This window comes from Podarcis raffonei, chromosome 4 (assembly GCF_027172205.1).
Source record: "Podarcis raffonei isolate rPodRaf1 chromosome 4, rPodRaf1.pri, whole genome shotgun sequence".
Taxonomy (NCBI): Eukaryota; Metazoa; Chordata; class Lepidosauria; order Squamata; family Lacertidae; genus Podarcis; species Podarcis raffonei.
In genome coordinates this window covers 87,369,847-87,385,398 of record NC_070605.1, presented here as the reverse complement: position 1 = coordinate 87,385,398, position 15,552 = coordinate 87,369,847, and the positions used below count along the sequence as shown (strand labels likewise).

The following is a 15,552-nucleotide window of genomic DNA, read 5'->3' as shown; positions in this document are numbered from 1 at the left end:
AACTACAGTGGTACCTCAGGTTACAGAAACCTTGGGTTACAAAACTTCAGGTTTTAAACTCCACTAACCCGGAACTAGTACCTCAGGTTAAGAACTTTACCTCAGGATGAGAACAGAAATCGCATGGCAGCAGCACAGCAGCAGTGGGAGGCCCCATTAGCTAAAGTGGTACCTCAGGTTAAGAACGGTTTCAGGTTAAGAACGGACCTCTGGAACGAATTAAGTACCACTGTACATTGCTTTAAATGTATACTTTCTTCAGTAATGTTTTATTCTGGGTTGTTTTATTTGATGTTTAAATGTGTTGTAAACGGCTTTGAGATTTTTTTTCTTAAAAACGTAAAGCGGTATAGAAATTAAATAAATAATAATAATAATTACAGGTGGTGGCCATTGCAGTTTATAAGGGCATGGAACTCTACGTTTGAGTTTCATCCGGATAATTATGGAAAAACTAGAGAATTAGGGAGGACAATGAATGAGCAAGTCTATACAGATATAGAATCATTTTTAGCTAGCCTGCGTAATATTGGTCTTAGAGAGAGTCAAAGGATTCCTTTTTTTACATAATTACAGGGTAAGGAAGCAGGCATAAGTGCTCCTCTTATGACTTGGATAACTACAGTCCACATTGAACAGCAGAAGTGTTTCAGCTAATGAAATGTGTGTCAAGGTGGTGGATTCCCTGTTCTCTCACGTCGAAGAAGGTACAATCTGCATTATCATGATGCACTTAGGGGAAAATAGTACTTCTTTTGGGCTACGTTTCCTATCAAGTGCATGGACCACTGCAGTGGAAATGGGTCACTGCCATGGTTCAAGAACTCAATGATCATTGCTACGTGCCCCTGAGGAAGAACTACAGTGGTACCTTGCCCTCGGAGGTGGATGGTCGGTATGGCAAAGTACAGTACAAGGAGAGACTTTGCCTGTGTGGGCAACCTTGCGTAGAGGACCTGTGCCACTATTTATTGCAATGCCCGCTATATATAGAACCAAGAGACCGATTTATTAAAAAACCCCTGCTTACAAACAGAACACACTCGAACAGGGCGGAAAGGGTGAAATGGCTGCTGAGTGATACTGGTGACTTCGTAACTTACAAAGTAGCACTATATGCGTTGGCAGCTAAGAAGATCCGGAGAAAAGAACTAGATAAAATAGCGGCCAATTGCAAAGGTGATTCGGACATTTAAGCTGGCACATTCTATCTGAGAACACCCTGCTATTCTATCATACGCAACAAATAATTTCTAGGAGATGTGACTGTGGTTTATTCTATTTGCAGTGCCTGGTGTTTTTATGGTTATTGTTGTTTTTCTTTTTGTTTCCTTTGTGAATGATGCCATGGCCTTTGGCTAGTGCAATAAAGTTTATGATGATGACAGTGGTACCGTGGTTCTCAAACTTAATCCATTCCAGGAGTCCGTTCAACTCCCAAAACCATTCGAAAACCAAGGCACGGCTTCCGATTGGCTGTAGGAGCTTCCTGCACTCAAACGGAAGCTGCGTCGGACGTTCGGCTCGCAAACCGGAACACTTACTTCCAGGTTTGCTGCATTCGGGAGGTGATTTGTTCGGCAACTAAGCCATTCGGGAACCAAGGTTTGACCGTACTCTGAAATGTGTCAGGCCTGAATGAAATCTTTCCTCAAGCAGCTAGCAACTTTTCCTGTTAGCGCTGTCTCCTTGGTTTTCTGGTAGCTTGAGACCATAGTTTCCATCATCCCTGTCTGTTGGCCCTGCCAGCTGGGACTGATGCTAGTAGTAAGCTGGCAACATCTGGAGGAGACCCCCATCTCCACGGTAAATCTTTGAACTTTAATTGGGTTTGAAATTAACTATAAGACCCCCTCTCTCAGGAAGAAGCGCAAACAGCCAAAGAGGGAGATTTGTAGCTTAGAAGCTGTCGCGATGCACCTAGTGAAGGCAGACATTCTGAGGAATTACAGGTTTATTGTACTTCTGGCTGCGTTGGCCGCCAAAAGCCAGTTTGGATATACCAAATGTTGCATTTGGCTTCCATGACAACATAAACTTTAGGAGTCCAAACTGCTTGGCTGACATATTTACTGCGATGTTTTTCTTTACTTCTGTTCCCTGCCTTACAAGGTGTCTGTGAGTCCTGATTACTGCCAGAGACAGGTTCAGATGACTGCTATATTATATTATATTATATTATATTATATTATATTATATTATATTATATTATATGTACTATATTATATTATATCAACCATTGTTTCTCTTGCTCATCATGGCTGTATATGGCCTGAAATACTTTTGCATGAGACTGAAATTGGGAGATATAATTATAGTGTTCATACCACCTTATCATGGAGGGAGAACTCAACTTTGGTTGCATTTCAATGAGAAAGTGCCTAATACGTACTTCTCACCAAAGTGCAAGCTCCAAAGCAGCTATACTTCATAATTTGCTCGTCTTCAGGTTTTTCAGTGCAGTTTTCCAAGTAAAATGTGCCTAGTGTTGTATCGGTTAGTGAAAATAGCACACGAAAGTATTTGGGGAAATTGCTTCAGATGTTTTCTAAAAGTCAGACAGTTGTTTATTTCCTTGACATCTGATGGGAGGGTGTTCCACAGGATGGGTGCCACTACCGAGAAGGCCCTCAGTCTGGTTCCCTGTAACCAGGGAACACTTCTCGCTGTGAGGGAACTGCCAAAAGGCCCTCGGAGCTGGACCTCAGTGGGTGGAGATGGAGCTGAACGATGGGGGTGGAGACGCTCTTTCAGGTATACTGGGCTGTTCATGGGGCAGTGCTGGATTAAACCCTATGGAGGCCCCTTGGCAGCCAAAATCTGGGCAGGGGGACAGGCCTCGTGCGCACACTGGAATAACCTTGAACTAAGAAAGCTTGATTGTTGTTTTCTTTCAAGATCAAATAAATCTTATTTTGATCCATTGTCATGGGACCCCTAAAAAGTGTGGGGTCCATAGGCCAGTGCCTACTCTGACTATTTGGTAATCCAGCCCGGCCCCTTTGGCTGCAGGAGAGAGAAGAAACAGAAGTTGAGGGACGCCTCCTGACGTGCTGTTCCCCACAATGAAATGGAAGGCTCAACATTTGCCAGGCACTTTCAGATGCTCAGCAGCCTTGTGTGGTTACAACAACCCTGTAAAGTAGGCCAGTGCCATGCGCTCCCCAAATTGTAGCCGAATCCCTCGCAGATTGGCATCCGGCCTCTGCTTAAAAGCCTCCAAGGAAGGAGAGTCCACCACCGTCCCAGATAGTCTTACCGTCAGAAAGTTCTTGCTAATGTTTACTCCGAATGTCCTCTCCTGCCCTCCCCTTGGGAGCAGCAGAAAACAAGCTTGCTCCCTCTTGCAGCCCTCAGATATTGGAAGATGGCTTTCCTCTCTCCTCTTCTCCAGGCTTCTCCAGGCCTCAACTGTTCCTCATCAGGCTTGGTTTCCAGACCCTTCATCATCCTGGTTGCCCTCCTCTGCTCACCTTCCAGCTGCTCAATATCCTTCTTCAACTAGCCTGTGCTGACTGGCAGCAGCTATCCAGGGTTTCGAATGGGTGGGGGGACATTCCCAGGACAGAAGGCCTGCATGCAAAGCAGATGGTCCCATGCTGTGCTATGGAGACCCCTAGCCTGCCTTGAAGGATGTGGGGGTGGTCTCCCTTTGGAAATGGGGCTGCAGCAAGAAGGACGTGAAATGCCGACGTGAATCTGTGGATAGAAGATACAGCCCAGCTGCAGGCGGAACAGAAGATGCCTCCAAGTTTTGACAGAGAAGCATCACCTCTCAGGAGGAGCCAGGTCCAGGTGGAGGGGTTGCCATGGTGACAAAGACCTGCCCTCCTTTGTGACATCTCTTGCTCTTCCCTTAAAAGCCTCTGACTTGCAGGCGGCCATTGTGGGTTAGTGAGGAGAGTCAGGAGAGAGAGGTAGTGGTGGTGGTGGTGGTTGTAGAAGAGGAGAGGTTTGCTTGCTATTTTTCTTTTTATTTTATTTATTACTTTTATTTGATTCATTCTATTTTATTTATTTTTATTTTATTTTTTATTTTACTTTTTTATTTTAACACTTTTATTTTATCTTTTATTTAATTTGTTATTTTTATTTTTTTTTATTTTTTATTTTTTATTTTTTTTTATTTTTTATTTTTTATTTTTTGCATATTTGTGCGCATTTGCGCACATTTGTGCATATTTGCGTGCATTTGTGCGTATTTGTGCGCATCTGCACGTATTTGCGCACATTTGTGCGTATTTGCGCGCATTTGCACGTATTTGTGCATATTTGCACATATTTGTGTGCATTTGTGCGTATTTGCACACATTTGCACGCATTTGCGTGTATTTGCACGCATTTGCGTGTATTTGCGCATATTTGTGTGTATTTGCGCGCATTTGCACGTATTTGCGCGCATTTGCGTGTATTTGCGCATATTTGTGCGTATTTGCGCGCATTTTTGAATATATTTCTTTTCTTTGTAGAAGAATAGTTAGGGGTAAGTGTAGGCTTAGGGTGGGGGTTAGATTTAGGGTTAGGGCTGGGTTTGGGGGTGGGGGTGGGATCAGAGTTTGGGATCAGGCTTGGGTGGGAATTTTAGATAGTTAGTTAGCTTAGATAGAGGGGGGGGATTTTTCATCAAGAAGATGTGCCGGCTGTAAGTACCATTCCTTTGCTTTCTCTTGGTCTCCTGGGGGCGGGGTGTGAGTCCTGGGTCCCCTCCACAGCTTTAGCTTTCTGGTCCTCCAGGGACCAGAGTCTCCTCCCTCACCAGGAAGGGCAGGGCTGTCCTGTTAAAGGAAAAATCCGGGGCTCCCTTGGACAAAAACAAAGACACCAACCAATAATACAAAGATATCAAAACCGCACAGATTACTACTGGACTGAAAAAATGGGAAAACAATGGGGGGAAAGCTTAAAATTCACCATGTGCTATCTGATAAAAAGGTAAACAAATACCATTCCACAAACAATGTTTGTTTGTGCTTCGATTAATTTCATAGACATCATGGAAAAACTGATTTAATAAATGAAAACAGATTATTTGTAACTTAAAAGGTGTCAAAGCCATAAAGAAATAGAGGAAAGTCAACTAATATAGCAGGGATTCAGACTTGTTTCGCAGAACAGAAAGAAAGTGACTGTTTGGCTGAAAGGGAAGAAAGACGAAAAGAAATACAAATGCAATGACTTTTCTGAGAATCTTGGGTACAGAATATTTAAATTACTGTTTGTATCCCCCCCTTTTGTTTTTTTTTTGTGGGAGAAAAGAAGGGACAAACACTTTGTTAGAGGTTCCCATATCCTGTTTAACATATCCTGTTAAAAGGGAAAATTATTTTACGTGAGAAGTCTGTGAGGAAATGCTGTTCCTAAAATGCACACAAACAAAACCTGTTATAAAATTTAAATCCCATGGGGGGGGGGGACTACTCAAGAGAGGAACTCACAGTGGGAGTGCTTTGATATTTACCTGTGAAAAGAATTTGGCATGTTAAGATTTGAAACTTGGCAACCTCTTGACTTTTCATGGTCCAGTACTTAACCCTTTTGTCTTACGTAGCCCCTGGAGCAAAGGAGACATTAAGGGTGATTTCCCTCAATGGTTCCAAGTTTACATAAGGAAATTTGGATAAGTTTCTCCCTGTAGCCCACGCTCTCCAAACCTTCTTTCCCCTCCTTTTTGTGTTTTTTTAGCTGATCTAGCCTCTGTGCATGTGCAGAGTTCATATTTCAGCAAACCTTTTATACCATTGAAAGTGTTGCATCTTTTGGCTAAATAAGGGAAGGGTAAGGAGTAGATTTAAAACATAGATTTAGATTTAAAACAAAACAAGAAACTTAGCTAACAATAGAATTTGGTCAAATTAAATTTCTGTTAACTCAGTTCTAAGGGATCATGTTTCCTGCAGCCCAAGCAAAGGGAGTGCTTTCTTTATGTACAGGAAAGGGCTATCATTATTTTGTGCTGCCCCTCTGGTTATTCGCGGAACAATCAACCGTTCTCTTATTTATGAGTAAAAATGGCCAGAGAGTCAGAATTCATAGGATCTTTAACATTCTCAGTCATTTCAGCCTTACCATTTGCAGACAAAATTTTCTGCCCTTTATTTACAGGATGGTCAAGGCTCATTCTACTTGATTATGAATTTGTATGTGCTTAAACTTTGAATAGACTTTTAAGTCTGATTTTTGTAAATAATAGACAAAATGATAAACACTGTAATCACTCAAATGCTTGATATTACCAGTTCTGCTTCAAAACATCACGGCTTTCACCTCTCACCTTTTAAAAAACAAAGAGCAAAGCTGGGCCGAATTTCAACTCATCACCACACCAGAATTTAAGAATTACCCTCCAATGCTTGCAGACACATGACCTTCCACACAGCCACAAATTGGGAGAGTTGAAAGGGACCCTGGGGTCATCTAGTCCAACCCTCCAAAATATAGGGTTCACAGCAAGATTTCACAGCAAGATTTGTACTACCAAAGAGACACACATTTAAGTATAGATGCACAACTGGGAAAGAAAACACAGCGAGCACACACGTGTACTAAGGAAGAGGAAAATAAAAGTACCCAACTTTATACAGAACCCTTTTAGCAGATCTTGAAGCTAATTTGAGTGAGAGTTTACTTCCTTAGACTAAAGAGTGCAAGTTCTTAGAGAAATGATCTTTAAAGGAAGAAAAGTTTTCCTAAGATAAGATAGGAAGAGAATCAGGGAGATAATATTTTATAACCATAGGGTTAATTCAATTGATATAACCACTCACAAATAATAAAACAGCCATAGATTTGATTTAAAAGGAATACAAAAGTGAACAATTTTTCTGAACATAGGAATAGTAAGCCTAATAAGGATTTTAAAATTACCGCACATAGGAAATTGAGATGCAGGGTACCTTTAGCAAAGATTCCCCCCCTCCCCGCAGTTTCCGTTTAAAGGAAGCTTACTCGGGAGTAAATTTACCTGGCACAGAAGTAAGAAGGGGGGACTGAAAAAGACTGAAACAAGGGGGGGCATTTTCCAAGAAAAGAGGCCAGGAAGTCTTATAGAGACTGATATCAGGACTCAGATAGACAATCACTGACTATGGGAGTGTCTACCTTTTAATAACAAATTTTCTTAGAAGGAACACCATTTTTATTTTTATTTTTTAGGCATATGCTTAATGAAATACAGACACTGCATTTTAGCTTGAGAGAGCAGTTGTGCTCAACTAGGCTTTTGCAGCAGAAACATTAGTTTCTTCACAGCACATTCCAAAATACTGGAACAAAAAACTGGAACACGGATGTAGACTCACAAACTCAAAAGTTGCAACAAAACATCATTTACCGTCAACTTAAAATCATCCTCCTCACTTAAACTATAGAGGGAAGAGGTGGGGTAATTCTCCTTTCAGAACACAAGTAAGCACATATACAGGATTTTTTTTCTTTTTACCACTCGGAGGAAGACTCTCTTTGGAGCCTCTCTCAAATAACAAACATTTGCACACTTCATTCTCATTTTTGTCCTGTTTAAGATTGATAAGGCCCACCATGGCTTCCTTAGATTTAAAATTTTTGAAGCAAGCTTGCAATTTAAAAACTATGTGCACTTAAGAACAGTCTGCGGATGCCGAAGCCAATGTAAACACAAACCCTTTAAATATTTCTAAACCTTTGAGTACATCTCTTATTCATTTTTAGAGAAACTAAGATCTCTAATGTGTGGGCTCTCAGGCTGGGTTATTATTATATCTACTGCCTTCTGAACACCATTAAGTTTATGTTTCATGTTCTAGGTTATAGTTTAACAAAACAAATTTGATGTGCTCAGTTCTCCTTATGGGTTCACACCCTGATTTTGTTGAAGGATCCCTGAGGTGGCCGCTGTGCCCTGGGTTCCAGGTGGTGGGCCTAAGCCACCCACTAAAAGTTACAACGGTCTCGCAATTTGTACTTGGAAAGACCATTTTGTCCCTTTATTTTATTTTATTTGCCCAGTTGGAGATGACAAACTGGAGGGGCGTATCAGAATCCTCTCTGGGGCAAAAAGGCTTCACAGAAGCTTTGTTGCCAGGAGGAGTCCAGCTAGGGTGTTTAGAAGAGTGAGCTCCCATTTCCCTTTAATACCGAGGGGGGGGGTTGCTTTATAACAAGCTACACAAGGAGATACATAAACAGAGATACAAGAGAGGGACAAAGAGGGAGGAGAAGAGAAAAGAATATCCTATCAGTATTATTCAGTCTAACACTCAAGTGCCCCTCTCGGCCCTTTCTGGGCAAAACTCCGACGGATTGGACCGGAGAAGGCTAGTGGAAATCCAAAGGCAATCCCTGCCTACAACTAAAACCACAGGCAACTAGCCTGGAAGCCACGGGTCTCTTAACCCGGAAAAACCACGGATCCGGAATTCACTCAGAGCTGCTCACAAAACTAATCCTAGTGCGGGGCCCCGTCTTCTTCCTGAACCTCCCCCTCTACCATCCACTACAGCCTCCTGCCTGACCTTAGAACTATGTCCGAATTCCCTACTGGACGCTTGCACAGTGCAGTGCCAGATTGGGGTCCGAGAAGACAAAGGTTTGAAAGGAAGCAAATGACAGAGAGAGAGAGAGAGAGAGAGAGAGAGAGAGAGAGAGAGATTTTCCACGACCCTTCTGGCCACGCTCCGAGAGAAGGCGTCAAGGAGAGAAAAAAGAGATTTTCTACGATCCCTTTGGCCACACTCCGAAGAAGGGAATCAGGAGAGAGAGAGAGGACTTCCAGGACGCTTCCGGCCACGCTCCGAGAGAAGATGTCAAGGAGGAAAAAAAAGATTTTCCATGATCCCTTTGGTCACGCTCCGAAGAAGGGAATCAGGAGAGAGAGAGAGAAGGACTTCCAGGACGCTTCTGGCCACGCTCCGAGAGAAGACGTCAAGGAGAGGAAAAAAGAAAAGTTCAGCTGCTGTGGAGACACCCTCCTCCCAATGTACTAACTTCAAACCATACTCACGTCCTTTGACGATTGATTACCGCCCGCAAAGAGGAGGCAGGGAGAGGAAAAAGGATCCCTGGGCTAAGGTTGCCCAGTGGCGCCCGATCCCCTCTATCTCCCCCCTCACCTTCACAGGAGAACCAAGAGTCCCTGAGCATGGTCCGCCAAACCGTTAACGGAAAAATCCGAGGGCTCCCTTGGACAAAAACAAAGACATCAACCAGGATAACTTGGAGCAAAACAGCAGCCTGTAGGCTTGGCCTTTATTGATCTGTTGCAACAGGGTGCCCCCCTCACCTTTGGGAGAGAGGAGGGACCCAGAAAAATGGTGTGCAAGGCCTTATAAAGACTTTTGGAATTGCCACCCCGTAGATCAAGACCACCCCCAGAAACATCATACATACATCACAGAAGGGGTGTAACCTAAGACCACCCCTCAGATACATCACACCTACATCACAGAAAGGAGGTGTTGAGGGAGGAGTTGTGGTGGTAACCTGAGTGTCCTGTCACCTGGCTGGTTCCCCCTTTCCCCCTCCCCATGAGTACTTTCCAGGTGACAGAGGGGGGTTTGCAGTTTCCTGCCCCCAGAGGGAAGAGCTGATCATTGTCCTTTGTTCCAGTCCGTGTTGAATCCACTCCCATATGCAGGTTCTTTGTGATCTTGATGGTCTTCTGTCTAGGACCATCAGGGATGGCATAGCAACTGGGCAGGGCTCCTGTGTATGTGCTGGTATGCTCAAGGGATTATGGCTGCCCTGTATCAAACCTTCCCCATTTTGTAGTCCTTCCTTCATAGAGTAAAATAAAAGTGGAACAGTGCAAATCCGATGTATGGTTGATTTTCTATGGATTTATAACAGAAGCGTAGCGTATGTAGTGTGTGAGTGTGAGTGTGTGAGTGTGAAGTTTGTACAAACTGAATGATTGGGGGGGGGTCCTGCGACAGTCCTAAGAAGACAAGGCAGAGCAGCCCTTTAACAGCTGGCAATGCTTGTCCTTCCTTTGGGTCGGAGCTCTTGAACCCATAGCACTTGGGGCCTCCTTTCTCTCTCTGCCAGCCATTTGTGCTCTGGGCTGCCTCTTTCCAGCTCTGCCGATGCCCTTTCAGGTCGCAGAACTGCAGAGAGATGGCAGGAATTTGGCCAGACGCCCCTCCTCTCTCACACACACACAAATTGGGGCTGCCAGCTTCTGAGTCGCTCCCTCTGCTCGTCTCTTCTAGGTTCAGGCGCTTAAGGCGGCTGATCAGCTGCAAGAAGGTGGCCCCCCTAGAAGGCCTGGAGCAGCCCGTGGTGTCGGGTGAGCAAGTGGCCCTCCTTTTGGAGATGGAGGAGGGCAGGAATGGGCTGGGGGGCATCTAGTAAAAAGATGCACAGAGCCAGAGGTCTGGATCCAACCCGCCTATCTGCGACAGCATCTGGAAACCCAACCGCCCCCCCAGCAACCACCCCATTTTGTGGGGTCTGTTGGAGGAATCAGGGGGCTGGGCTGTGGGGCAAGGCAGGGGGACAGTTGTCAGAGGGGCACCTTCCCTGGGGAGCCATGTTCTGGGGGCAGGAGGTTAGGATTGGCCCCCAAGGCCTGGGGTGTCCTTCTCCTGTAGTAGGACTTGGAATCCAGGAGAAAACTCTTGGAAAAGCCTTGCAAGCGGCTCAGGGAGGAACTCACCAATCCCCATGTCCTTCACTTTGCAGATGTGCTGGGAATCCACATCCCTTCCGTTGCGGTGAGTATTGGATAAAACGAGAGCAGGGAGGGGATCCCTCAGACCTGCCCCCCTCTTGCACTCCACTCTGCACTCTCAGATGTGGAAGAGCCCTGCCCCCACAAGGAACTGACAGCCTGACTTTTGCCTTTCAGCTGCTTGACAAAGATCAGTTTTATCTCCTGGGGGTCATCCAGGACTGCCAGGCAGCTCGGCTCAGGGGGCTCCGAACCCTGAAGTACTCCAAGGAGGAGACTGCCAAAGCCATTCTGGTGAGTGATGGGTGGTGTGAGGGACCCCCATGGGGAGGGAGGGGCAGAGAGGGGCTGCATTTGGGGTCGGAGCCGTCCTCTGGAGACTCCTGGAAGGAGCTGACTTTCCTCCTCTGCTCTCTTCTAGAACATCCTTGGCCACTTGGAGTACTTCAGGGATCGCCCCCTGAGCCTGGCCCTGGCCTTCGAGGCCCTCTTGCAATTGAGGTGAGTGGGGTCTTTGGACTGGGCGGGGCTGCAGGGGGCAGAACTCCAGGGGGAGCTTTGGGTGGGCAAGTCAGGCAGGAGGGAGAAGGGGACAAGGGAGACTTGGAGGAGGCAGTGTCTAACCCCTTCCCTTTCTCTCTCCAGTTTTATGAGACCCCACTTCAGTCTCTCTATGGTGAGTTCAATCCTCCATAGAACAACAGAGGCAGTTCTGGGGAGCGCAGAGGAGGACAAAGAGGTATGTCCTCTGCTTTAACTTCTCTTTGCACAGCTCTTTTTTCTTTTTACACTCTTACAAAATTTAACCCAGCAGCACTCAACCTCTCTTCTCTCTTTTCCCACAGGAACTGAAGAGGCCATTCCAAAGCCTGCTGGGGGGTCTCCTCCTAGAAGCCCCCAATACTAGCACCCTTCTCCAGTTGCTTACTGTAAGTATCCTGATAGCATCAGGAGTGGTTTTAGGGTTGCCCCCCCATCCCTTACCCAACTGACTGTCCCATTTCTTTCATCCCGCAGGACCTCCGATATTATGCCCTTTTGGGGAGTGAAGACCAAAGGAAATTAGCGGCCAGCAGTATATCCCTGCTGCTGGCCCTTTCACGAAGATTCCCAAACCTAAGAGTAAGTATTTTGCCTTCCTGTATTCAGTTCTTTGGTTGCTTCCATCCTTCCTGGGTGGGGCTGCTTCTCTTACACCCATCCAGGGTGGGGTTCATAGTGTCAACGGACTCATATTTGTCTTTCCTCTGCAGAACACAGTAATTCGGCCGGAGCTGGCGTGCTTCAGGAACCTTAAAGAAGGTAAGCCCCACACCTTGGGGACAGTGAACTCACTTCTCCCTTGTTTGCCCAAGACACACCTCCCAGGTCTTCTTGCTGGGAGTCCTGCAGGACCTGCTCCCTGCCTGGCAAGCCTTTCCCACCTGGCCTGGGAGGGCAGCACCCAGACTGACTCCAGCTACAAGAAGCCCGAGAGGCCTGAACTGATTTTCTCTCTTTTTCATTCTTTTCCATCCAGATGACATCATCATTGAGGAGCTGTGATTTGGACGTCTCAACTGGCCAAAGACTGGCAGAAGAAGAGGCACTCACTGAGAATCAGGAGGGGGACAGATGATTTAAGCAGCCATGAAATATGGACTGCGATTGGGCAGAACAAGAAAGAAAGAAAGAAAGAAAGAAAGAAAGAAAGAAAGAAAGAAAGAAAAGAGAAAATGGCTCTCTCTGGTGTCACTGGATCAAGCTGATCAATTTTCTTGCATTACTTAAACGAAATAGTTTTTAATTGATTTTGAATAAACATGCAATAAATTGTTACTGTTCTGAATTTCATTGTGTTATTGTCTTCCATTGAAAAGGGGCAAGGAGAGGGGCTGGCTTTGGGCTCAGAGCCTGACTGATGAGCTGAGGGGGGGCAGTAGCGTAGCAAGGTTAGGTGGTATCCGGTGTGGAAAATTTCTTGTCACCCCCCCCCCCCCACATTGAAATTATTAAAAGAAGGAAAAATAAGATACTTTCAGCTGCAAGTGTTATTTTCTGGTTTATTTACTTAACATTGTGAGCATAAGCACTTAAAACCTTTTTTTCACAGTGGGAATTTATTATGAATGAATTTTTTTTACTTAATTTTGCTATTTTGCAACCTACTGTTGATGTGAAGTGCAGGAAGCTGAGGTGCTGTGTGAGTGGAACTGCAAGAAACAAGCACCAGTGTGGATATTCCCTCACTCTTAAAGATTACCTAGAATACAAGAAGAGCCACTGGCGGAGGAAAAGGGTGGAGTGGGGGGTGTCATCACTGAGGGGGGTGACAAAATAACAAAAATAAGAGGGGGGGTTATTTTTTTAAAAAAAAATTGAGCTCACAAAACTTTTTAGTTCAGTCAGCAAATGTAACGAAACGCGGCTGGCACTGGGCACCACACCACAGAGGCCGGCACTTACCGCAGGGCCTGCAGCGTGCCCAAGCCACACGTCTCTCCTGGGAGTGACATGGTGTCTTGGGGGCCTGTAGGCTCTGCGCTGCCTGAAATGGCAGCTTGGGACTTGCATCTGCCCTCCGCCTCTCCTTCAGCCGCCCTGCAGCCGAAGGGGAGGCAGCAGAGAGGCTCCACACAGCGCACCCTGGCCCCATTCGTGGCTTGCCCTGCCCCTATTGGGCTGCTCGCCCCACCCCCAGCTGCAGGATGCGCACACCACATCCGGCACCAGAGCGGCTGGCTACGCCACTGAGAAGAGCCCTGCTGAATCCTATCTGGAACAGAATCCTGTTCTCACAGTGGCCAGCTAGATGTCTATAGGAAACCCTCAAGCATATACCTTCCGATACGTATTTACCCACCAGCAGGATCTTGCACCTTTGCTACTGCTATGCACAAACATTTGAAGTGTATAATATTATTGCATCCTGCCCTATCCCCGCCCCAGTTATGCGGCAACTGAAATGTCTATGAGTCCTTCCAGCTGGAGGCTGAATACTGCAAACTGGCCATTCAGACCTTGCAAATGGGATGTTGGCAGCAGGTTGGCAGCCCAGAAGTGGAAACAAGAAGAAACACCGACAATTCAAGATTGGAGAATGAAACTAACAGACTATGCGGAACTAGATAAATTGACTGGAAAAATAAGATATTTTAAAAATCAAAAGTTCATCGAAAATTGGGGGAAGTTTGTAGATTATCTGAAAAATGTATGTGATTTACAAACAACGCTAGTGGGGTTTCAAGAAGCACTGTAAAGGTTAAGATGTATTGTTTGGGAAAATATATATTGGAAAAGGTGAAAGGCAAAAGGCAATGCAAAAAAGGAAATGCGTTTTAGTTAGGAGTAAACATGGATGATTACCAGAAAAATCGAAGGAAGTCTCAAAAGTACAATTTGTGAAAATTTGGTTAAAAATGTATAATTTTGGTTGTAAACTAATAAAAAGTATATTTTAAAAAAAATACTGCAAACTGGCCATTCAGACCTTGCAAATGGGATGTTGGCAGCAGGTTTTTCTTTGTTTGTTTTTACTTACCTGATTTTCCTTGAAAACTGTGACTCTGAACATAAAAGGAATGAAACACAGCCCAGCATTTTGATGCTGATGTCATGGGGGTGTATGTGAGAGCAGTGCCAATCCCACAATAAACACCAGTCTGGAAGCAACCTATAATATACCAGGATGTGGCAAAATAGGGAAACGTACCTTTTAACTCTTCAAAACTGCAGCGGCAGCACATCTCACCTTGCCACCATACGGATGAGACTGTAACACAATAACATAAGATGATCCCTACTGGATCAGGCCACCACGTCCGGCATCCTGGGGCTTGTCCACACCTGAGCAATATGTGGCTTTGCACCTGCCTGTCTCATTAATAGAGGGACGTCCACATTATGTCCTCCCCATCCCAGTGTTGTCCCAGATCTTTTCGAGCTTTGAAATGTCAGAAATGGCCACCATATGTAGGGCTTCCCCCCCTGGGGGTACGCAATGGTATGCAGTACCCACACCCACACACCCCGTGTTAAAAGTGTGGCACTTATTGTAATGAATTCATGGTGATTACCAGCATCTTTCCCCCCGCCGCCCTAAAAAAGAATAAAGCACTGGGAGACCCACATTTAAAGGGTGGAAAGGTCCTAAACAACACTGAGATAGGAAAGCACTCTCCTCACTTGTGCTGTAACAAAACTATACAGGAGAGGTCCTGTATACCTGAAGGAGCGTCTCCACCCCCATCGTTCTGCCCGGACACTGAGGTCCAGCGCCGAGGGCCTTCTGGCGGTTCCCTCATTGCGAGAAGTGAGGTTACAGGTGTTGAATGGTTTATTTAAATGTAAAGGTTCATCATTGTTGCACCCGATGTGTATGTCTTTAAGGGGCCAGAGCAAGGGCCAGAGTAAGATAACGAGACCCAGCTTTACAGCTGTGAAATGTAGCAGGTGCTGCTGAGTTGTATTTGATTAAGGTGTGTCAGCATTTGGGTGTAGTATATAAGGAGCAGCACCTAGCTCTCCCATTACCCTGGGGGATGGGTTGGTGGTTGGGTCTGGTTTGGTTGTTAATGTACTTAGTGTAAAAGGAGTTTTTGTTTTTCTTATTAAAACCTAGTTTAAGTTATTTTTGAGTCCTTTACTTTTTAATGCATGGTCTCCCCAGCAAGCTTTCTGCAGCGCTACCATCCTGTAAACAGCCAACATCTTTGGTTATGGGCCCAGCTGCTGAGTGGATGACTGCATATTTTTGGACTCTGAGAAAGGTTTGAAAACTCCTTCTCCTGTTAGCGTAGTTCTGTGGGTCTGGAAGAGTTCCAGAATGGTTGACCGGGTTCCTGAAGCTGAGAAGGCTCTGGTCTTCCCACAGCTAACAGATGAGAACTATAGTTTATGGTCTTTTCGGGTGGAGGCGCTTTTGACCT

At 45.4% G+C, this 15,552-nt stretch overlaps 1 protein-coding gene across 1 annotated transcript; it reads left to right on the top strand.

Moving 5' to 3' along the window:
* The first annotated feature begins 9,447 nt into the window (after positions 1-9,447).
* LOC128412407 (uncharacterized) lies at positions 9,448-12,190 on the top strand. The gene is made up of 9 exons (XM_053385284.1): positions 9,448-10,261; positions 10,657-10,688; positions 10,823-10,939; positions 11,067-11,146; positions 11,291-11,384; positions 11,491-11,574; positions 11,663-11,767; positions 11,899-11,947; positions 12,165-12,190. The coding sequence occupies exons 1-9, from the start codon at positions 10,090-10,092 to the stop codon at positions 12,188-12,190; spliced, it is 759 nt and encodes a 252-aa protein (XP_053241259.1). The 5' UTR covers positions 9,448-10,089.
* The last annotated feature ends 3,362 nt before the right edge of the window (positions 12,191-15,552 follow it).